This window comes from Lentinus tigrinus, assembly GCF_003813185.1.
Source record: "Lentinus tigrinus ALCF2SS1-7 unplaced genomic scaffold L226scaffold_1, whole genome shotgun sequence".
Lineage (NCBI taxonomy): Eukaryota > Fungi > Basidiomycota > Agaricomycetes > Polyporales > Polyporaceae > Lentinus > Lentinus tigrinus.
This window is the reverse complement of record NW_027137910.1, coordinates 2360091-2379901: the sequence shown is the minus strand read 5'-3', so window position 1 is coordinate 2379901 and position 19811 is coordinate 2360091. Positions and strand designations below refer to the sequence as shown.

Sequence of the window (19811 nt, the reverse complement as noted above, 5' to 3'; positions counted from 1 at the left end):
ATGCAACAGTCCCTCGTAGTCCATCCAACGCACATCAAGTCGCTACTTGCCGAGACGCATCTCAGCATCGGCGAACTCATCTAACGCTCTCCTGAACTCGGCTTCCTTGATGGAAGACGGCTCTACCCTAGATGAGCTACCAACCCACCATGAAGTGGCCCTAGGATAGGGATCGCAGCTGTGCATATCGGATGAGCGAATGCAGAGGGTATTTTCATATACCGGACTTACAAGATTTCCGTGAGCCTCGTCTGCCATGGAGGGAAGCCGCCGAGTTCCACCGGTGAGCGCATCTGTCCAACAGGTGGCTTGCGGTGCACAATCATCAGATCCGGCGAAGGGAATCCATGCTCGCCTGTCCATGGCGATACGTGAGACCTCGAGACTCCTTGTATTGCCAAGGCTCACCTTCTAGTATCGCATTAAGATTCTGAATTGAGGTGTCTATGGATATACAGGTAGAGACGTCGCTAGTCTTGCGGTGTATATGGTCGCGTAGGAGAGTGGTGGCCGTTGCCGCTACGGCGGGTTTGCCAGACTTGTAGGAGACTACATGCAAGGTCAGTGGGGACTCCTCCGCATGCTCGTCGTTGCCTAAGTACGTTTCAGATGCATTGCAGATAGGATTTGTGGCATATTAACTCACGAGCGACGCGTCGGCGCTTCAGAGTTGTTCTACTGACGCTTGCTCTACGTTTTGACCTCGAGGAAGGCATGGGGAAGCGGATAGTAGTGACACACAGTTTTGGAACTATGGGATGCGCGTGAGGGGAGAGTGGTCTGGACTCTGCATCATCGGAGGGTGGGGGTGTAAGGGGATAGCGTATATCGCATTCAACGGGGGAGTCATCTGCTTCCTCTGCTTGGGCAGGTAGTATTCGTCTGCGGATGTCCAATGAACTGTTCACAAGGACACCTATGAGACTGTTAGTGTGCGCTCCAGGATCGCATAAAGCTTCGGCGCACCTTCGCGGTCGTATACGGTGAGCCGTCGTATCCCTAGGACCTGGCACCAGCCAGCCACTTTCTCCACGCTGTCGAGCATGTACTTCTCATTGCTCTCCTCGCCCGCCGCCAGATTTGGTGAAAGAGAGAGAGCAAGATGGGATGGTAATTTTGACCGTTCCGCGGTCAGAGGACTGGGTTGGGCGCGGAAACGAGTGGAGAGGCTCTTGAATACAAGAACTAGTCGATACACAACGTGCAGGACTGCAAGTATCAGGCGAGCAAACCAAGACATCAGGTTTGTCGCGTCAAGCGCGTCCTGCGACGTGTCCGCTACGATTGAGCGTGCGGCGAGAGTGCAGAGAGGGGAAGAGAGAGGTACTATGCGGCGGGGAGCAAGCAACTTCACCAAGCTCCGGAGGTGTTCGGGATCACGTGAAAGCTGTCGTCGACGTGTCCGGACTTCAAAGCTTCAAAGATGTCCTCATCGTCGATGTCCGGCGCGAATGAGCAGACTACGGACATGCTATTTCGGAGATGTATCCAGAAAACAAGGACGATATCCAGCGGTACTGGTAATGGTACAGTGTATCGTAGTGTACACGGCGAGCATCGGTCACGGTAGCCTGCAAGCCTACAGAATGATGTCCGAATCTATTCCTTTCTTGATCTTCAAGAGTATGCTAGTCTTCCAATTGTCCAGCTTCGTAACCTGGTCGAACTCGAAGACTGCCGCAGTGAACGCCTCGATGTCACCGCCCTCGATAGCTTCCACGAGGATGTTCACGAACTTCGCTTCCCGAGTAGAGGTGAAGGTGGTGTCAAGAGACCCATACTTAGACAGATTCCGTTTGGCAGTGACAGTATCCTAAGACTACGTCAGTCCAACGCCAGCTAGCGGAAGACCAATCGGATGCGTACCTTCATCGCCAGAGCGCAGAGACTAGCACGCAACCAGTACTCCTTGACACTGTACTTTGTAAGAGCGGACGACAGAGAACCGTTCGCTACTTGTTCGTAGAGAGCGATTGCTTGCGGGAAATCCTCAAGCTCAGCATGCAGATCGGCGGCATCTTTGTAGCATGCGTTGGCCGTCCTGGATACACGCATTAGGAACTTATCACCAAAGAGATCACTGCTATACGTACGCAGTAGCATCCTCCTGCGAGTACCACTCTGCCGCCCGCTCAAAGCTCTCGCAAGCTTTGCGGAGGTCGTTCAACTCCTGGAGGTATATCTGCCCAATCTCCTTCTCGCGATCCGCAGCTTGCCTGAAGCGGCCAGCCTTAGTTAGATGGGTGATCGTCTGCGAGAGAGCTTGCACCGCAACTGAGTCGCTAATGTGTTAGAAGTGTGGTTGTACAGCAACAAATGGACTTACGACTGGGATCGATTCTCTTGTACGCCTTGGCGGCATTCCACCAAGCATTCGCAGCTTCGTTGCCCTCCTGGCACTTCTCCCTACACTCGGCTTCGCGCGCATGAGCATCGCCTGCTTCCTTGAACTGCTTGTCAATCTTGAAAGCATTCGCGGCCTGCTGGTAGAGGTCGCCAGCTTCCTCATACTTGGTAGATGCCGAGGAGAACCATCCGGTGGAAGAGTTAGCCTTCTTGTCGGCCTTCTCGAGTAGGGTTTGACCCTGAGACTTGGCTGGCATAGTGGTATCGAGCAGGTGGACTGGCTGCGGTACAGACGACGAACAGAGGAGTCTGTGCGATGAAGTAGCGAAGACGGAGGCTGAGCTTGGCGGTGAGAGACAAGACTTAGATGTGTGCATGCATCATCATGCATCGCGTCGCACGTGCTCAGCGCGCCGTCGCGATCGAGATCCAGAGAGGACCGCACCGCGCATGAGCGCGCATGTAACGCCTTCCAGACCGCGAGGATATATAGTCCTCAGGTCGTCCACCCTTCCCGCCCACCTCTTCATCGCAACCATCATGACCTCGCTACCTGTAGACGCCATCAGGGCTCTTGCAGCCCAGCACCCCAAGCCGCCCAATGTGACGTTCCAGTACGGTACGGCCGGCTTCAGAACCCTGTACGTCTCCCACTCCGATGAAGTCGATCCATATGCTGATCAGTGCATCAGTGGGAATGCCTTGGACCCCGTCATGTTCCGTGTGGGGATCTTGGCCGCCTTGAGGAGTAAAAGGCTGGATGGGAAGACCATTGGTGTCATGGTCACCGCGTCTCATAACCCAGAGCCTGTGAGTACGCCATGCATCGCCTTACTGTTCGATGCTTGTGCTTACTTCCAACTAGGATAACGGAGTCAAGTTGGTGGACCCTCGTGGTGAAATGCTTGAAGCCTCATGGGAAGCCTATGCTACTAAGTTAGCCAACGCACCCACCACGGATGTGCTCATCTCCGTGCTCGAGACACTTGTTCAGAACCTGAAGATTGACCTGTCCAAGCCCGCACGGGTGGTCTACGCTCGTGACACGCGTCCATCGGGAGCCGCTCTAATCGCCTCTGTGGAGGATGGTTTCAAGGCTATGGGTGTCGAAGCCCGGAACGCCGGAGTAACGACGACCCCAGTACTGCACTACCTTGTCAAGGCGATTAACACCAAGGGCACCAAGGATTCGTACGGCGACGACTCAGAAGAAGGATACTTGCAGAAATTGAGCACCTCCTTTAAGAAACTGGTGGTACGTGTCTTTCGTCAAAGAGATCGACGGTCACTTATATGTCGTAATAGGCTGGCAAGCCTGCCATTCCTCCTCTGATCATCGACTGCGCAAACGGCGTGGGTGCCATAGTGGCTGAGAAGCTGGCTAAGCACCTCGGTGACACCCTTCCGATCATCCTCCAGAACACGGCCATCGATACCATTGGTGCGCTGAACAACGCTTGCGGCGCCGACTACGTGAAGACCTCACAGAGACTGCCACCTTCTCTGTCTTCCGTACTCAAGCCTGGTCAAAGAGCATGCAGCCTTGACGGTGACGCGGACCGTCTCATCTATTACTACCTCGACGACCGCAGTCAGTTCCACATGCTCGACGGAGATAAGATTGCCGCACTTGTGGCAGCATTCATCGTCGAGCTTACTAAGTCCGCGGGCTTGGATAGTCAGATCCAGGTTGGCATCGTCCAGACGGCGTATGCCAACGGAGGTTCCACGAAGTACCTATCCGAGGTAACTCTTCCCATTCATGCCCTTGGGCAACATCACTCATGTCTATACCTAGCGCCTGCCAGTCAAGTGCGTCCCAACTGGTGTCAAGCACCTCCACCACGCCGCAGAGCACTACGATATTGGCGTCTACTTCGAGGCAAATGGTCACGGCACAGTTTTGTTCTCCCCCGACACCCTTGAGAAGCTCTCCACGTATCAACCGTCCACCCCAGCACAGCATACAGCGCTCAACCACCTCATCAACCTTACGAATGTGATCAACCAGACTGTAGGCGATGCGCTTTCCGACATGCTCCTTGTGGAAGTCGTATTGGCCCACAAGTCCTACAGCGGCATTGAGTGGAACTCCCTGTACGTCGACCTACCCAACCGGCTCGTGAAGGTTGTCGTCGCGGACAGACATCTTTTCAAGACCGAAGATGCTGAGAGGCGGCTAGTAAGCCCACCCGGGCTGCAAGCGAAGATCGACGAGCTCGTCCGGCGGTATGAGGGCGGTCGTTCTTTCGTCCGCCCGAGCGGCACGGAGGATGTTGTCCGCGTCTACGCTGAAGCCGCTGTAAGAGCGCAAGCAGACGGTGCGTTCCAGCTACGTTCCCCGGTTTCGGTCGGAGCTGATTGGTCCACGTTTTCTGTAGAGCTGGCATTCCGTGTCGCGGGACTGGTGTACGACGAGGTCGGCGGCGATCCGGCGAAACGCCCGTCCGAATTCTTGTAGATGTCCGACCGCAGATTGGCCGAGACGGTGGGAAAAGACCAGCATCGGAGCAGTGTATTCTGTCTGTACTTTACGTGTGGAATTCTCAGAGTTTGGAATCGTTGGAGAACCGTTGGGTGAATTTGAGTCATCGGCCGTTGCCGGGGCGTTAGCGGCTGTTAGCGGACGGACTGCTTGCATGCAAGCGGCGAGGCTATAGCTATAGATGAGCCACTATGTCGCCATGTCTCGTGTCGGTCGACCATCGCCTTTCCCCGCTACTTGTCTCGTCCGCTGCTGGAATTGACTCCCTGGTCTGAAGTCTTTCGCCGCCACCAATGTGTCGGTTCGTCATATACAAAGGCACCAAGCCTGTGCAGCTCTCGCACCTCCTCACCCGCCCATGCCACTCGATCATAAACCAAGCTTATGACTCGCGGTTACGCTTGGACCACCGTCGACCTATTAACGGAGATGGCTTCGGAGTGGGTGAGTACTCTCTGATGCTCTGCTCGTCAGACTTACTATGAAGGGCGACTCACAACTAACCGATTCGCGTGCACAGGCTGGTATGACTCGGTTTACGACGAAGAGTTGGGCAACCAGCCGTGCATCTTCACCTCAGTTACTCCGGTATGTACCCTGATTGTCCGGAATTGTGTCCGCCTGAACTCCGTCGAACAGGCATGGAACAACGTGAACCTGGTTCGTCTAGCAGAGAAGATCAAGTCTCCATTGGTCTTGTGAGCATCTTTCTTGGGTTCGCAGTGCAGGGAAGCTCATTCGTGGCGTCCTCTAGTGCCCACGTTCGCGCCACCACGGCTGGGACTTTGAGCCTCGACAACTGTCATCCGTGGTCCTACGGGAAGCTCATGGTAAGCCCACCTCCTCGACTCGTCTTCTATGAGGTTCTTGACGCTTCTTCCAGTTCATGCACAATGGCGGTATCGCGGAATTTGGCAAAATCAAACGCAAGCTGATGATGAGCGTACCCGATGACATATTCAATTGGGTTAGCGGCAACACTGGTGAGTCGTGTGAGCACATGCGATGACGACGCACTGGACTGACAGTGTGCAGACTCTCAATGGGCATTCGCTCTCTTGCTGTCGAAGGTAGACATGTCGTTGCCACATATGCAGCTGGGTCGACTGACGCGTCACCCAAACAGTTGCCCAATCCTGAAGCGAAGCGTTTTAGCCCTGCTGTCCTCCAGCGCGCCATGCAAGAAACGATAGCACATATTAACGCGTTGTCCGAAGAGTTCGGCATTACAGAGGTGAGTGCATTGTCCTGCGATGCTTCTGCTCATGTAATGATTTCCTTCGTAGCCTAGCTTGATGAACTTTTGTGTCACTGACGGCGAGACGGTGGTTGCGACTCGATATATCACGTCACGCACTGACGAAGCCGCGTCTCTGGTGAGCCGATCCGAGTCTGTACCGTGGATACCTTGCTTATGTCTCTGCAGTGGTTCTCTTCTGGGAGTACCTTCAGTGAGTACGCCGAAGGTGGCCATTACAAGATGTCTAAAACCGACAAGCGGGAGAACATCATCATGGTACCATTTCCCGCCATACTTCCGTTCAGCACCGGTCATTTACTGAACGAAACGCATACAGATTGCGAGCGAGCCACTCACGTTCGAGAAAGGTGCGTTGCTTTAGTTGAATGGCCGCCCGTGAAATACTAGATTGACCTTCACTGCAGCGGACTGGATGGAGATTCGAACCAACCATATGGTGGTCATCACCCCCAAGATGAACCTCTTGCAGATTCCTATAGTCGACAAGTTCTACGTTGCCCCTTCAGACCCTACTGCCACTAGCAGAGGGACGGAGTTCGCGGCAGCTAAAGGTTTCTTGAGCCCTAGGCGGGACTCGGTTCATGCTCACTGACGATGCACTGGGCTGCTTCACGATGGGACATTTTTCGTAGGATGTAAAATATCTATCTTGTACATCAGCTAGAGTATACCTGCATCTAAAGTATACATACGTTATTGCACTTTGGGGTGACACCATGCGAGCTGGGTGCAGCTACGTCTGTGGCGGCAGCTGCCCTGCCGCACGTGTCCATTGAAGTGTGCGCAGAGAAGGCGACTAACTTGTCTTCACGCCATCGCAGGCGTCCCGACTCTGGCCACAGGCCAACATCTGAAGCTTTCCCGTATCGCCCGCTGGTGATACTGGTTGGCTATGGCTCCCTGGTTTCTGTGGCACGCGCTCTCCAGTACGGCGAGGTGAGTCCGCCATGTCCACACCCTCGGACGCAGAGGCACTGACATATACCCGCCACCCAGGCTCTCGACCGTCTTCCAGATATTGATTTTCCTCCCGCTCACACTCTCGACGCTATCGAAGTCCGCTTTTCTTCTTCTCTCGCTGCTTCTCTTCATCCACTCGCTCATCCATGGCACGCTCGTGCTCTTCTGGGGCTCGCCCGCGCTGAGCATCATGCAGGTGCCGATGCACCCATTCCTCCTCCTCGTCTGCTTCAACGCGTTCTCCGAGGGTGTCCACCCGTGGCTCACGCTCGCCGCCTCCTGGTGGGGCAAGATTTTGCAATGGTCCAGTCCAGGTTTTATCGTGATGGAGGGCATGTCTAGTCTTCTGGTGGCGCAGCGTCTCGGACAGGTCGGAAAGGAGCTCGTTGATGAGGGGGAAGGGTATCAATTTGGTTTGCTTGTTGGCGCAGCGGCAGCATATGTGGCTTCGGCGTGGTGGGTCGTCGTGGTGAGTACCTTAATTGCCGTAGAATCTGGGGCAAACAAATCAATGCGCTCTTCAGTCTTACCCTGCTACGGCCGACTCTCCTCTTTCCTCAACCCTGCTCGGGGTCGCATTGACCACCTTGATCTTTCTGACGTTCATCGGGTTCGCCCTTCGTCGCACGAACGTGATTGAGACGAGCTGCCTCGCCCTCATTGTCGCGTATAACGTATGGTTGTGCGGTGTGGATGATGCTCTTGTACTAGACCCAGCACTCTCCTAGTGCGTCCTCTCCTCCTTCTTTCCTAGCGACATAATCTCATGTTCTGCGGTATAGCACTCCGTTGGTCTCCAACATTCTCCCACATCTACAGACCCTGGTGAACTTTGTCTCCAATACGCTGCCGAAGCCTGTCCTTTTCGCATTGGTGTACCGACTGATCGTGCTGCACTTCGCCTCACGCATCCTTCCTACCATTGGTGCCGATAGCTGGGAGAGCGAAAGCGGCGTTGACGATGGATGGGAGGGTCGTCCGGTACGGTTGAACTCGGTGAAGATCCATTGCTCCTTGACTGACCAGGGCGTACAGACTTCGAAGCTCACCTACTTGCTGTTGACTTACCGCCAGTCTATCTTTGTGACTGTCTACTCACATCTGCTTAGTAAGTCTCTACGTTCATGCGATGTTCCATTGCTAAAGCGAGTATGTCCCTAGTGTTGGATCATTCCTCGCAGGTCTGGTGGAGGTGGATGAACATCTTCTTCACGTTGGCTATCTGGTCTGTTGAGCTCCTTGTGAGCAATGAGGACGATGCTGTTACGAAGGAATGGAAAGTGGATTGAACTGCTGCGATTACTCGCCGAGCCTCCCCATCCACGCTCCTGCCATGACGATGTGAGTCCTCGCATGCATACACCGAACGTAGGAGCGTACTCCATTCCTGACACTGGTTCTAGTACACGGCTATTCAACTCACATGTATTAATCCGTCACCACAATCAATGGCCAACGTTCGCCTTCCACTCGGCGTCTTCTTCCCTCTCACCCTCGTAGAACTCCCTCTTCCATATCTGGGCATTCAACTTCACCTCCTCCAGAATCCGCTCGCATGCCATGAACGCCTCCTTCCGATGTGGTGATGAAACTGCGATTACTATGGAGGGCTCTCCGACTGGGACGGTCCCCAAACGGTGGTGCACCGTGGATCGAATCAAGGACTGTGGGGGTGGTCCCGTCAGCGCGGTGTGGTGCTCAGAGCGGGTGTATGCGCTGTGTGCATTCTGAATGATATCCGCCATGGTCTTGATGGCCAGTTTGCTATATGCCTGGTAGTCCAACCGCGTGACCACCTTCCCTGTGAACGATGAGGAGGAGGACCAGAACACGGAAGAGGCATCCCCACCCTTGAATGAGTTTCGCGTCGTTCCGATGAATACTGCGGTGGCTCCGGCAGCATCGTCTGTGACTGAGTTGATTATAGCTTGCACGTCGAGAGGTTCGTATGTTAGAGCGCATGTGCCTTCGGGGATGTCGAGACGCGCCTCGACAGAAGCGGGGGGTGTGGAAGCCATGTAGCGGTGACTATGCAAACGAGAATGGGGTTGAATGAGTATGCCGGTGGGGTTTAGTCTGAGCACGGGAGGTTCGCATGGTGCCCGCGACGCTCCTGGGATCGCGCGGCTCAGGCCCGACTTCCGAGCTTTCGCTTGACCGCCGGTCCACACCCACCTTGCGCTGGCTTCCTTTCATGTATCTCCTCCAACGGCGCGCTACCCCTTTGCTCAGACCTACCTCAGCGTCCTTGCAATGCATTAAGCGACCTGTCTCTTCGCTTTCTGCGGCCCTCAAACAGTTTGCTCCCATCGACGTCCACCCCGAAGTGCAGGATGCTCTTGCTCACAGCCGGCCAGTGGTCGCGCTTGAAACCACGATAGTCACGCATGGGATGCCGTATCCCACCAACAGGGAGACTGCAGAGTCAGTGGAGAATAATGTCCGCAAGGCTGGAGCCGTCCCCGCTACCATTGGGCTTATCGAAGGACGGGTCAAGATCGGGCTCGAGCCTCGCGAGCTTGAACATCTTGCGGATGTGGCGAAGAATCCTGGCGTCGTGAAGCTGTCTAGAAGAGACCTTGGTGCGGCTATTTCTCTCAAGAAGGACGGGGTGAGTGGCATGCATCTGCGGTTCATTCTTGGTAAACGAACTCCCGAGCAGGGAACAACTTGCAGCACGACCCTGATATTGGCTGCACTTGCTGGAATTAAGGTGAAGTAGTCTGTTTAATGTTCGTAAGGCGGAGAACTGACTGTGAGTTATATTAGGTCTTTGCTACCGGAGGGTAATGTGCTTTCATCGCCTCCCATGAGTCCGACCTCACACATGGGAGTAGGCTCGGAGGTGTCCATAGGGGTGCAGAGTCAAGTAAGTAGCAGGAGTTTGTTTCAGAATTATTCTGATCAGACCTATAGCCATGGATATATCCGCCGACCTTCATGAGCTCACCCGCTGTCCCTTGGGCCTGGTTTCGGCCGGGGTGAAGTCCATTTTGGATATTGGAAGGTGAAACCCTGCATATGCATATCATTGAATGATATCTCACCTGTTCAACAGGACATTGGAGTACTTGGTCTGTTTGAAGTTCTGGTCACGTAGGCCAGCTATTGACGGAATGTCGTACTTAGGAAACGTTAGGCGTGCCGGTTGTATCCTACGGTCCGACTGATGATTTTCCCGCCTTCTACTCAAGACGGAGCGGGTTCAAGGTATTGTTCTCTCCACTGTTACAACGCCACATCACTTAGATGTCACCTGCAGAGTCCTTGGCGCATCGATGACCCAGTATCGGCGGCGAAGATTCTCTGTTCGTGCCATGGTTCCGCTCGTGATGGTGCACTATGCTCATGCAATTCCCTAGACACGCACGAACAGCTGGGGATGTCGAACGGCGCGTTGTTTGCGGTCCCGATCCCCGAACAGTACGAGTCTGTTGGTGAACAACTTCAGCGTGCTGTGGAGCAAGCCGTCAAAGAGTCCGAAGAGAATGGCGTGAGCCGACGAGGCAAGGAGGCAACGCCTTGGCTCCTGAAACGCGTGGGCGAACTGACTGCCGGCAAGTCGCTAGCGAGTAGTCAGTGTCTTCGACGGTATACTTGGTCATGTCTTGTTAACAACGTTTGTCAGATATTGCGCTCATTCAGAATACAGCGACTGTTGGTGAGTCGCGAACAATTTAGGGATGGGTCATTGCTAATTTCTTACCATTAGGTGGGCAGATTGCCGTAGCGTACGCGCAGCTGGCGAGCGAAGCTACTGGAAAAGCATCGCATCCTCATGTCGTGCACCAAGCTGCTGGGTTCAATCCAGACCCTGGCCACAAGAAGTCAACTCATCTGGTAATTTTCTTGCTACGCTTGCCCTGACTTCATCGTCATTCATGCTATCTCAGCCTCCGGCGAAGTTGGTTGTCATAGGATCGGCTGCTGTGGATATCACCGCACGCGCAGACCCCGTACCGGGAACGACCACTGTTCACAACAATCTACAGACGACGACACCAGGAGTTATTTCGCTGACGTCAGGCGGCGTTGGTCGCAACGTTGCCGAGGCTGCCCATCGGATCCTGTCATCACACTCAAAGGAATTCGCACATACTACGGTCCTGCTGTCTCCGGTTGGCGACGATGTATTCGGGCAGCTGCTTGTGTCGGAATCCGAGAATATTGGGATGCGAACAGATGGCCTGATCAAGGTCCCAGCTGCACGCACCGCGGTCTGCAACATGGTGCTCGATAGTGCTGGTGGTCTTACGGGTGGTGTCGCTGATATGGAGATCATACGGAGTCTGGAGGTGTCGAAGGTCAGTAGCTCAAACTCTTGATTTCGTGGGGGGAACGGACGGTCACGGTGCCTGCTAGATTACAGAGATAATCGACAAGCATCACCCTACGATCATGGCAATGGATGCAAATATGTCGCAGGAGACCCTGAAGTCACTAGTCAAATATGCCAACAAGCGGCATATCCCCAGTACGTTACCTCACTTTTTGAACGTGCATACTTAGTCTTACTGACCTGCGCGATAGCATTCTTGTCCGTGTCATACTACCTTCTCTCGACTACTGACTGACATAATGTTACCCCAGCGAACCTACCTCTGTACCCAAGTCTACCGTGATATTCCCTGCAGTCGCAGCGGCGCTGAACACGGCCAGCATCCCCCGCGCTCCAGTAACCTTCGCGACGCCCAACGTGCTCGAGCTCGCTCATATGTACCAGGAAGCTTGCGCGTCTCCCCTGGAGCTCACTGCACACAAGTACTGGTGGAAAGTCGTGGACGACATGGGCCTCGGTTCGGACTTCCGCATGGAGCTTGAACGATTGTCCCGCCGGAGTGCAGTCGGAGACGAGCCCGCCCCTACAGGCAACCTGTCTTTCCTGGTCGACAACGGCATCGCCCAGATGGCGATCAACCTGCTGCCATTCTTCCAACACCTCATCATCAAGTGCGGCGAGCGCGGCCTCATTGCTGCTTTCCGCGTCTCTGGCGAGCAGGCGCACAACTCCGCATGGGCCACACAGAGCAGCAACATCTTCGCGCGCCAGATTGTCGCTCGCCACAAATCTAGATCAAGCGTTGTCGTTCTGAAACATTTCCCTCCCATCCAGGTGCCCGAGGAGAAGATTGTCAATGTGACGGGCGCGGGCGACTCGCTCGTCGGATCCATGCTGGCCACGCTGTCGCAAACGCCTGATGCATTTGACAACCCTGAGTCTCTCGACCAGCTTGTTGAGCAGGCACAGCTAGCGGCGGTCTACACATTGCAGAGCGAACATGCAGTCTCTCCCAGACTGTCGACCCTGTCGAGCAATGAGTCATTGCATTAGGTTTAGCGATGTACTATATGGCATCCAAAACAATCTACGCTGATCATGCCGCTAGTGGACCAACTTTGACAACCTCCCTCGCCTTGCGCGCCTTTTCCTTCTCCACAGCGAGGACCGTACGCAATCTCTCCTTTTTAATCTTCTCGTACCGCGCCTAGGGACCAGTGTCAGCAGTCATTCAAGTAAAGTGCATGCGATTCCAGCATACCTGAGCCCCATGCTTCAAACGAGTGATGATGTTAGCTGCCTCCCCCTTCCTCAAATCCTTGAGACCCTCCTCTGTAGCAGGCCTCGACCTGCCCTCCCCGTCCGCGGCTGCTATCACCTTTCTAGCTTTCCACCGCTTGATGATGAATTGCTTCTGGGACTCGGAGGCTGGCTCCCACCGCCACTTCGCTGTGCGTAGCAGTCCGAGACCGACCTGTCCGGGTAATACCTCCTTTTGAGCGTAGGTGTCGCAGCCTCGGATCGCATCTGCCAACGTCGTCGCCGTCAGGATCTTCTTGCTCCGTCGGAATGGCGAGATCTTGAGCATGAAAGCCGTCGCCTGGTGCATAGTCGGCGATGTGTAGTGCGCCACATACTTCGCGTCTGCGTATTCATCAGGAAGAGTTCAGACTTTGTAAACGGTGCATGGACTGCCTACCACCATGATCACCTTCCGCTGGTGCGACACGAATGTAGCCCTTTCCGAGACATTCCAAAACATAGACATCGTCACCACAACAGACCCAACCGTTACGGGTCATAGTCCGTATGTTCGGATCTCCAGAGGCCTGATCCGCAAGGACGAAGGGATCGTCGTGGTCGATGTATGTTACCGACTTCGGTTGTGGTACAGGACCGGATGGACCATATTTGGGGGTGTCAATTCCATCGCCCTCCTCCACCGCGGCCCTACGTTCTTCGAGGCTCTCAATGGTCTCGTCTGACGTGATCGTCAGTATACGGTGCAACTGATAAGAGCGGATACCCACCATCGCTCAATTCCGCAGGATCAAGACCGAAAAGCGTGGGTGCAGATACCACCCCGCCAACCCTGTCATACGAGTCGACGAAGTCTATGATACGACAATCTTCCTTTCCAGTGGTTGGAGACAGCCTCATGCCACGACCGATCTGTCCCCGCTGTCAGCTAGCGAGCCTCTTCGCATAGGTCGACACACTCACCATCTGTGCAAAGATGTTGCGAGACCTCGTTGGCCGAGCGACCATTACACAGTCGATATTGGGTATGTCCGCGCCCTCAGTTAGGACAGCTGTATGCGCGTAAATATGGAAATCACTGTGCCTCGAAGGTCACCACCCACCGCAATTGACCAAGACGGGGTATTCTCCAGCTTTGAAAGCCGCGACCAGTGCCTTGCGCTCAGCTGCAGGAGTATGCGAATGCAAGTACCGTGCATCTATCCCCGCTGCGCGGAACGCCGCCGTGACCCTGGAGACATGGGAGAGGTTGACGCAGAAGATGAGCGTAGACTTGCGGTCCGCTGTAATGAGCGGTCAGGTCAGGACGATTTGGGCGAGGGACAGAACGAACCAGCTTTGTCCAGCCAAGTGCGCACAATCAACTCGTTCACAGTGTCGGTGGTGACAACGTGAGCCAGACTTGTGGGATTGAAGTCGCCAGTCCGCGAGTTGACTGTGACCTCGCTGAGGTCAATGTTCGCCCGAACCGTAGTGAATCGCACATTACAGAGCCTGACGCGGGGAATGAGGGGGACACCTAGGGAAAAACCAAGACACACACCATTGCTCCTTAATCATCTCCAAGAAGTCTCGGTGATAGACTATCTCCTCGAAGACAGACCCTAAGGCAAGCCCGTCATGGCGACTGAACGTCGCGGAGAATCCGAGAATGGGTATTTTGTGAGATAGCTCCGGAGGCTCGAAGTCTTCGTCTGGGTTCTTGATCCCAGCATCGAAATGGGACAAGATGCGACGATATCTTTGCAAACTTTGAGACGGTTTCAGGAATACAACAACAGTACTGGACTCACGAAGGCGCTGCGGCGTGGTGGGCTTCGTCGACTATAAGAGCCTTCAGGTACTGAGCACGGAACTTTTCCAGCCTCTGCGCCCGCAACAGTGTCTGAAAGGTTGCGACAGTGCTAGAGAATCACAACTCACACCTCGATAATCAGCGTTCACTGACGTGCAGCACTCACAGGTCAGCCAATCCCGAAGCATGATGCTTGCCCTGCTCTATCTCCACACTCCAGTCAGGGAAGAGTCTTCTCGCTTGATCTGCGGTCTGCTGAGCAAGTTCAACGCTGTTGACGATGACGAGTGCCCGGGAAGCTTCAGGAGCATGCGCCGGTGCCGCCAATTTCGACAGAAGGGATATGAAGACTGTGGTCTTGCCTGCCCCTGTAGGGAGCGAAACGCCAATCCGTGTCGCACCTTTCTTCAACGCATCAAGACAGGTCTCCAGACAAGACTCTTGATAGGGTCGCAGAGTAACAAGGCAATGACTGCTGGCACTAAACCGTCGCGAAGTGTTAGAGGCGGAAAACAGTGGCCGCCATAGACATCGCATGGAACGAGCGTAAGGAGTATTCACCGTAGCCGACTCGGTGTCTAAGCGACGATCGCGCAGTCCCACTGGCGCTTACTCGGATAATGGGTGGTATCAGAAATGCTTCGATTTCGAGTCTACGTGTACTTAGAGGATGATAATATGTCCAACCCCATGCGATACCGGAGAAATAACGACAGTATCTATTGCGGAAAGTCGTATAGCGTGCAAGGTAAACGATAGTACTATGAGGCTGATACAGTGTAAAATGTCCGAGACATATACGCTTAGCCAGAGCCTAAAGGTAGTAACGGGTCAGCGTCGCGTCGGGCACCAAGCCAATGAAATAACACGTACCACCAGAGTAGACCTTGCCGAACATGACCTCCTGGAGCTTGTCGTAGAGCGACAACACACCGGCACCCGCAATACCACGGAGGATGTTGGCACCAGCACCCTTGAAGAGCGACTTGGCACCCTCCTTGGCGACAATCTGCGAACCGGCATCGAACATGGACTTGTAGTGGACAGCACCGCCAGAAGTCATCATCATGCGACGACTGCAAATATGTCAGCAAGAGCAGCAGAGTATCGTTGAGGGAACCACTAACCGAATCGTGTCGAGAGGGTACGAAGCAAGACCAGCACCAATCGTGACACCCCAGCCGAGCAAGAAGGACGCGAAGAACGAACCCTGGAGGGCACCGACGAGAACAACGGGCTCTGCAGGAGAGGTGAGCGATCAGGAAATATTATCAAACAGGCATGATACGCACTAAGGGAGTCGTAGACACCGAAGTAGAGACCACGGTAGACGATGATACCGACGACGGAGGGGACGAATCCACGGTAGAGACCGGCAATACCGTCCGAGGCAAGCGTCTTCTTGTAAACGTCAACGAGACCGTTGAACTGACGGGCTCCTCCACCCTTGGCGGACTTCGCGTCGTTGGCGAGACGCGTACGGGCGTAGTCAAGCGAGTAGACGAAGAGGAGGGAGGCAGCACCAGCAGCACCACCAGACGCGACGTTGCCAGCGAACCACTTCCAGTAACCATCCTGCTTCTTGAAACCGAACAAGGACTTGAAGTAGTCCTCTGCATGCCACGTCAGTAACGACCAGTTACCATATTAGGGTAGATTGACGCACTGAAGGCGAAGTTCAAAGCTTGCGTGGGGAAGTACCGGATGACGTTGGCGGTGTTACCTCTCCACAGAGAGAGAAGACCCTCGTCACGGTAGGTACGGCTGAAGCAGTCGCCGATGCCCTTGTAGGGCTCCGCGAGACGGCCCTGCTTGATCTGGAGGAAAAGACGTTCAGAAGAGACGCACTGTGCAGGCAGCAGACTAACAGACCATCTCGTCCTGGTTTTGAATCAGGAGCTTGATACGCTCGATGGGGGCAGCGGAGGTCTTCGCAACAGCCTGGAGAGCACAGGATCAGCTGAATGACACGTCGGAGAAGCCAAAGGACGCGAAACGTACGGCAGACACACCACCCATCATGAAGTCAACTGCACACGGACGCCAGGTCAGCACTCATATCCTGCAGCAGACACCGCACGCGGCGGGGCAGCGGCGCGGAAACAGCATATACCCACCAAAGAACTCCTGGGGAGTCTTGCCCTTCTTGACGTCGGCCATTTTGACGGAGGTAAAACCGAAAGGAGAGGAGACTGAGTGGAGGGGGAGGACAAGGTGGAGATGCAAAAACGCTCGCGTGCGAACGTCTAAGTACGTTTTCGGATAGCGCCGGGATTTCCGACTCCGAGTCCGGCCGACCTGCCGGGCCGTCAAATTTTTGCTGGACCAATCATATCCCTTCCGAAGTTGCGAGTACCTCACCGGAGCGCCCGGCCTTCGGTTGGCCGAAGGACATCTCGCATCATCCACAGCGCACGCTGCACAGGGCCACAGGCGCAACGCGTCCGACGGAACAGCACACCGACAGAGCTCTCTCATTCCAGTCCACGTATGATACCCCTTACAACCAAGCTCCAATAGCATGTCAAATAGCGAACACAAAACGAACTTCTTCCTGGACATTACATCGACCATAGAGAGACTACTGCACTACGATATATTCTAAGTTACCCATGGTACAACCTGGTGCCGACGACCACGCAAGATACTCATCAAACAATGTCAACCACCTCGTCACCGCCAATGCTGAGGTGAAGAGCTTCCCGCCCCGTTCCCGCGTTGTGATACGGATGGTTGAAGCGGCGGCAACGTGTTTCGGTACGCATCGTGCGACGACGTCGCCGGACGTTGAGGAAGAGAGGGCCCGCTGGGGGGCTGCGGAAGCGGGGCACTTCCTGTGCTGTATGAGTGCGACCCAGAGCTAGCACCGCGATACGATCCCGGCTGCGACGAAGACGGATAGCGTGGCTGTGATGAGGATGGGAGAGGTGCCAATCTGCGAGAGGCTGCCACTTCGTCGACCATACGGAGCGTGCTGCTGTTGACGAGGTCGCTGAACGCAGACGAGGGTGAAGAGCCGCTGTCAGTACGAGACTTCTTCCATATCTGCTCCGTAGGCGACGGCAGGTCATGCGTTTCCTTCCGCTTTGCGGCGGTGGGTGCGGCAGGCACCGAAGGTCGTGGTGGTGGCGGAGGTTCGTCGTCGTCGCTCAGCGTCAGGTCAATGATGTCAGGAGCCTCCGTATGGGAGCGTGTTGGCTGAGAGCCTCCTGCAGAGCGGCTCGCACGAGGGATCAAACCATCAGTGGATGGAGAGAGTTCCCTCTTGACCCGACCCTCGTCCTCATCCTCGTCGTCCGATATCTCAATCGGTGTGGTTAGCCTAGGTTTGTCCTTCCCGTCAACCCCGTTCGCGGCAGGTTTCATAGGAGAGGGAGCACGTTTGGCAGGAGAAGCTGGCTTCGGTGGCGGCCCAACTGGATGGGCAGCTTTCCACTCCGCCGACCCATACTTGTTGTCCTCAGTATGCCACTGTCCGTCCGCTTCCACGATGACGTCCTCAACATCTTCGGGCGTCTGTTTCAGGATATCGTCAAAGTAACTGCGGTACAAACGTCAGTAATCCCGCAGACATACGCAGAACATTCGAGGTTGCTAACCCGTCGATCATCAAGTCTTCCACATTGAGGACTTTCTCGCATACAGGACACATCCATGTCGTAGTCTGTTCCATGACGGAGAACCACGACATCGCATCGAAGCATTGAGGATGCACGCAACTGCTTGAGCGGCAAGGTGTTTGGATCCGCATGTAACTCAACTACACGGTCGGTCAGACGAGGCCCACAGCCAGTCTAGACGCCGTCACTCACTGGACACTTTAGGGACATCTTCTGGTGTCCCGCGACGATGTCGTCGTCTTCGGACGCGCTCTTGTTCACTTATTGAACGGACTCAGCCAAAACTGTAAGATCTCATATGAGATATACTTACTGTCCGCCAAGATGTCTTCTCGCCGCTTGTACTTGCCCTTCCGAAGTCGATCAACCAGCTGATCTACCGTGGTAACCTCGACTAGCATGACCACCAGATAGTATTTCTGAGCACGACTGTCAGTTCGGCTTCACATAGTACTTCAAAGAACAAGTACCAACCTTCGGAGGTGTGGGCTGCTGGCTGTTGACATAGATGATCTCAACTCGGTTCGTCGAGCTCTGGGTCATGCGAACGACCTTCGCCAAGTCAGGCGGTGGCGCGGTCCCGGGCTTCTTCTTTAGACCCTTGAGGTTTGCATTGAGCTGTGTACCGTTGACTCGCACTTCACAGGTCGGCGGGAACTCAATCGGACAGGCAGTTGATGTCGGACTGATGAATTGCCCCGGAGGTGTATAGTATGTAGAAGACGTGCAATATAGCCGCAGCTGATACCTCGGACTGCACCACCAATATCAGCATAGGCTCAATAGAGTTTAAAGCGGACGTACGTCTGGCTGTTCAGCTTGTTCAATATGTCGCTGGTCATAACAAAGGTCACTGATTGCGACCGACGATCCATCGAGGTCGTGGATTCTGCGAGCACTGTGAGCCAAAGTCAACAAATTCGTATGCTAGACGCACCTGGACACTCCACAACTTTGGAAACAAGGCTGTCAGCTTTGAAGAAAGGAGAGTACTTGAACCGGATGAGGGGCATTGGAGCGGATGGGGCGGCGGAAGAGGAAGAGGATGCAGCAGGGGTGGACTGCGTCGGTCGTCGTGGAGGGGCGTAAGGGTTGTAGCGTGGGATGAGATAACCAGGTGAATAGGGAACAGCAGGATCTATGGGCTGGTAACTGCGAGGTGGGGGAGGCTCCGCGACCAACACGGTAAAGCTGTGCGAAAGCGGTCAGTAAGGATCAATAACATGGCGTCTGCTCAGCCGCCTGGGCGCATTGCAGCGATCAGACCCAGACGAAAACAAGGCAGCAAGACAAAGGACGAGATGTGGGCAGAGGGGTGCAGCATAGATCGAGTTCTACTCACGTTCCTGTCCGGCGCACGCGCTCAGCGAGGGCCTTTCCTTTCAACCACCGATCGACTTCGTTCCTCAGTCGCCAACTCCGCAGCTCGTTGTAAATCCTGTCGATAAGATCGGCCTTCTTGCCGGACTTGGTGAGGTTGCTGCCGCAATCTTCGTTGAAGCCGGCGACAACTTGCTTCAGATGGTCGACTTTGAAGTACTTCAAGTTATGTCGGAACGTCTGTTGCCGGGTTCGCGCACGCCCGTCTAAATAAACAATGACGCTGGTTCATGCGCATGATGCTCACCTCAAAGTCATCCCACACATCGTTGTTCGCCATAGGAAGGGTCGGCACACCGGATGGGTAGGAGATGATGAGAGGAACGGCCGCGACGCTGTGGTGGACGACAGAAACGGGGCTTAGGCGAGCTGGTCGTGAGAAACGCCGGAGAAAGCCTAGTGTCACATGGGCCATGACGCGCTGT

At 54.7% G+C, this 19811-nt stretch overlaps 10 protein-coding genes across 10 annotated transcripts; 4 read left to right on the top strand and 6 right to left on the bottom strand.

The window, feature by feature from the left end:
• Window positions 1-42: 42 nt before the first annotated feature.
• Window positions 43-1240, bottom strand: L226DRAFT_565047 (uncharacterized protein; the record flags this gene model as incomplete). Its single annotated transcript, XM_067683736.1, has 5 exons — window positions 43-178; window positions 232-355; window positions 409-594; window positions 647-916; window positions 967-1240. 5 exons carry the CDS (start codon window positions 1238-1240, stop codon window positions 43-45), a joined length of 990 nt encoding a protein of 329 aa, XP_067543051.1.
• Window positions 1241-1579: 339 nt separating this feature from the next.
• Window positions 1580-2603, bottom strand: L226DRAFT_565046 (vesicular-fusion protein SEC17; the record flags this gene model as incomplete). Its single annotated transcript, XM_067683735.1, has 4 exons — window positions 1580-1813; window positions 1867-2041; window positions 2094-2274; window positions 2327-2603. The coding sequence occupies 4 exons, from the start codon at window positions 2601-2603 to the stop codon at window positions 1580-1582; spliced, it is 867 nt and encodes a 288-aa protein (XP_067543050.1).
• A 216-nt stretch (window positions 2604-2819) lies between these two features.
• Window positions 2820-4844, top strand: L226DRAFT_549250 (phosphoacetylglucosamine mutase). The gene is made up of 6 exons (XM_067682661.1): window positions 2820-2987; window positions 3039-3156; window positions 3212-3601; window positions 3652-4092; window positions 4145-4667; window positions 4728-4844. The coding sequence occupies exons 1-6, from the start codon at window positions 2887-2889 to the stop codon at window positions 4805-4807; spliced, it is 1653 nt and encodes a 550-aa protein (XP_067543049.1). The 5' UTR covers window positions 2820-2886; the 3' UTR covers window positions 4808-4844.
• Window positions 4845-5016: 172 nt separating this feature from the next.
• Window positions 5017-6787, top strand: L226DRAFT_528634 (N-terminal nucleophile aminohydrolase). Its single transcript, XM_067679422.1, has 11 exons — window positions 5017-5275; window positions 5352-5419; window positions 5471-5529; window positions 5586-5661; window positions 5715-5814; window positions 5867-5901; window positions 5958-6065; window positions 6118-6207; window positions 6258-6347; window positions 6409-6439; window positions 6497-6787. The coding sequence occupies exons 1-11, from the start codon at window positions 5125-5127 to the stop codon at window positions 6682-6684; spliced, it is 996 nt and encodes a 331-aa protein (XP_067543048.1). The 5' UTR covers window positions 5017-5124; the 3' UTR covers window positions 6685-6787.
• Window positions 6788-6984: 197 nt separating this feature from the next.
• On the top strand, window positions 6985-8341 carry L226DRAFT_565044 (uncharacterized protein; the record flags this gene model as incomplete). The annotated part of the gene is made up of 6 exons (XM_067683734.1): window positions 6985-7028; window positions 7089-7521; window positions 7577-7779; window positions 7835-8033; window positions 8088-8160; window positions 8214-8341. The coding sequence occupies 6 exons, from the start codon at window positions 6985-6987 to the stop codon at window positions 8339-8341; spliced, it is 1080 nt and encodes a 359-aa protein (XP_067543047.1).
• Window positions 8342-8497: 156 nt separating this feature from the next.
• L226DRAFT_607592 (molybdenum cofactor synthesis 2) lies at window positions 8498-9098 on the bottom strand (the record flags this gene model as incomplete). Its single annotated transcript, XM_067685828.1, has 1 exon — window positions 8498-9098. Exon 1 carries the CDS (start codon window positions 9068-9070, stop codon window positions 8498-8500), a length of 573 nt encoding a protein of 190 aa, XP_067543046.1. The 5' UTR covers window positions 9071-9098.
• L226DRAFT_528632 (indigoidine synthase A-like protein) lies at window positions 9062-12539 on the top strand. Its single transcript, XM_067679421.1, has 15 exons — window positions 9062-9663; window positions 9715-9765; window positions 9822-9838; window positions 9890-9921; window positions 9969-10059; window positions 10111-10126; window positions 10182-10262; window positions 10315-10360; window positions 10415-10627; window positions 10681-10713; window positions 10765-10892; window positions 10946-11356; window positions 11415-11526; window positions 11583-11589; window positions 11643-12539. The coding sequence occupies exons 1-15, from the start codon at window positions 9247-9249 to the stop codon at window positions 12382-12384; spliced, it is 2397 nt and encodes a 798-aa protein (XP_067543045.1). The 5' UTR covers window positions 9062-9246; the 3' UTR covers window positions 12385-12539.
• On the bottom strand, window positions 12341-14923 carry L226DRAFT_497578 (P-loop containing nucleoside triphosphate hydrolase protein; the record flags this gene model as incomplete). Its single annotated transcript, XM_067677620.1, has 10 exons — window positions 12341-12538; window positions 12593-12975; window positions 13031-13312; window positions 13362-13503; window positions 13555-13643; window positions 13695-13874; window positions 13925-14085; window positions 14135-14332; window positions 14385-14495; window positions 14553-14923. 10 exons carry the CDS (start codon window positions 14921-14923, stop codon window positions 12428-12430), a joined length of 2028 nt encoding a protein of 675 aa, XP_067543044.1. The 3' UTR covers window positions 12341-12427.
• An 84-nt stretch (window positions 14924-15007) lies between these two features.
• Window positions 15008-16573, bottom strand: L226DRAFT_528630 (mitochondrial carrier). Its single transcript, XM_067679420.1, has 8 exons — window positions 16504-16573; window positions 16388-16416; window positions 16259-16327; window positions 16053-16203; window positions 15679-15999; window positions 15514-15625; window positions 15260-15462; window positions 15008-15200 (listed from the first exon to the last, which is right to left on the bottom strand). Exons 1-8 carry the CDS (start codon window positions 16544-16546, stop codon window positions 15190-15192), a joined length of 939 nt encoding a protein of 312 aa, XP_067543043.1. The 5' UTR covers window positions 16547-16573; the 3' UTR covers window positions 15008-15189.
• Window positions 16574-16841: 268 nt separating this feature from the next.
• L226DRAFT_556275 (uncharacterized protein) lies at window positions 16842-19724 on the bottom strand. The gene is made up of 9 exons (XM_067683120.1): window positions 19634-19724; window positions 19349-19566; window positions 18944-19197; window positions 18811-18895; window positions 18481-18760; window positions 18320-18425; window positions 18199-18266; window positions 17986-18146; window positions 16842-17927 (listed from the first exon to the last, which is right to left on the bottom strand). Exons 1-9 carry the CDS (start codon window positions 19664-19666, stop codon window positions 17060-17062), a joined length of 2073 nt encoding a protein of 690 aa, XP_067543042.1. The 5' UTR covers window positions 19667-19724; the 3' UTR covers window positions 16842-17059.
• Between the last annotated feature and the right edge of the window lie 87 nt (window positions 19725-19811).

Excerpts from the sequence above, each read along its gene's own strand:
- L226DRAFT_549250 (XM_067682661.1), top strand. The coding sequence starts at position 2,887 with ATGACCTCGCTACCTGTAGACGCCATCAGGGCTCTTGCAGCCCAGCAC. Across the intron at positions 2,988-3,038 it reads ACGGCCGGCTTCAGAACCCT|TGGGAATGCCTTGGACCCCG; the intron begins GTACGTCTCCCA and ends TCAGTGCATCAG. Across the intron at positions 3,157-3,211 it reads CGTCTCATAACCCAGAGCCT|GATAACGGAGTCAAGTTGGT; the intron begins GTGAGTACGCCA and ends ACTTCCAACTAG.
- L226DRAFT_528634 (XM_067679422.1), top strand. The coding sequence starts at position 5,125 with ATGTGTCGGTTCGTCATATACAAAGGCACCAAGCCTGTGCAGCTCTCG. Across the intron at positions 5,662-5,714 it reads GGTCCTACGGGAAGCTCATG|TTCATGCACAATGGCGGTAT; the intron begins GTAAGCCCACCT and ends CGCTTCTTCCAG. Across the intron at positions 5,815-5,866 it reads TTGGGTTAGCGGCAACACTG|ACTCTCAATGGGCATTCGCT; the intron begins GTGAGTCGTGTG and ends GACAGTGTGCAG.
- L226DRAFT_528632 (XM_067679421.1), top strand. The coding sequence starts at position 9,247 with ATGTATCTCCTCCAACGGCGCGCTACCCCTTTGCTCAGACCTACCTCA. Across the intron at positions 10,714-10,764 it reads TCAGAATACAGCGACTGTTG|GTGGGCAGATTGCCGTAGCG; the intron begins GTGAGTCGCGAA and ends TCTTACCATTAG. Across the intron at positions 10,893-10,945 it reads ACAAGAAGTCAACTCATCTG|CCTCCGGCGAAGTTGGTTGT; the intron begins GTAATTTTCTTG and ends ATGCTATCTCAG.
- L226DRAFT_528630 (XM_067679420.1), bottom strand. The coding sequence starts at position 16,546 with ATGGCCGACGTCAAGAAGGGCAAGACTCCCCAGGAGTTCTTTG. Across the intron at positions 16,417-16,503 it reads GACTCCCCAGGAGTTCTTTG|TTGACTTCATGATGGGTGGT; the intron begins GTGGGTATATGC and ends GTCCGTGTGCAG. Across the intron at positions 15,463-15,513 it reads TACCCTCTCGACACGATTCG|TCGTCGCATGATGATGACTT; the intron begins GTTAGTGGTTCC and ends ACATATTTGCAG.
- L226DRAFT_556275 (XM_067683120.1), bottom strand. The coding sequence starts at position 19,666 with ATGGCGAACAACGATGTGTGGGATGACTTTGAG. Across the intron at positions 18,761-18,810 it reads AACAAGCTGAACAGCCAGAC|TCCGAGGTATCAGCTGCGGC; the intron begins GTACGTCCGCTT and ends TTGGTGGTGCAG. Across the intron at positions 18,267-18,319 it reads AGAAGACATCTTGGCGGACA|TGAACAAGAGCGCGTCCGAA; the intron begins GTAAGTATATCT and ends CCGTTCAATAAG.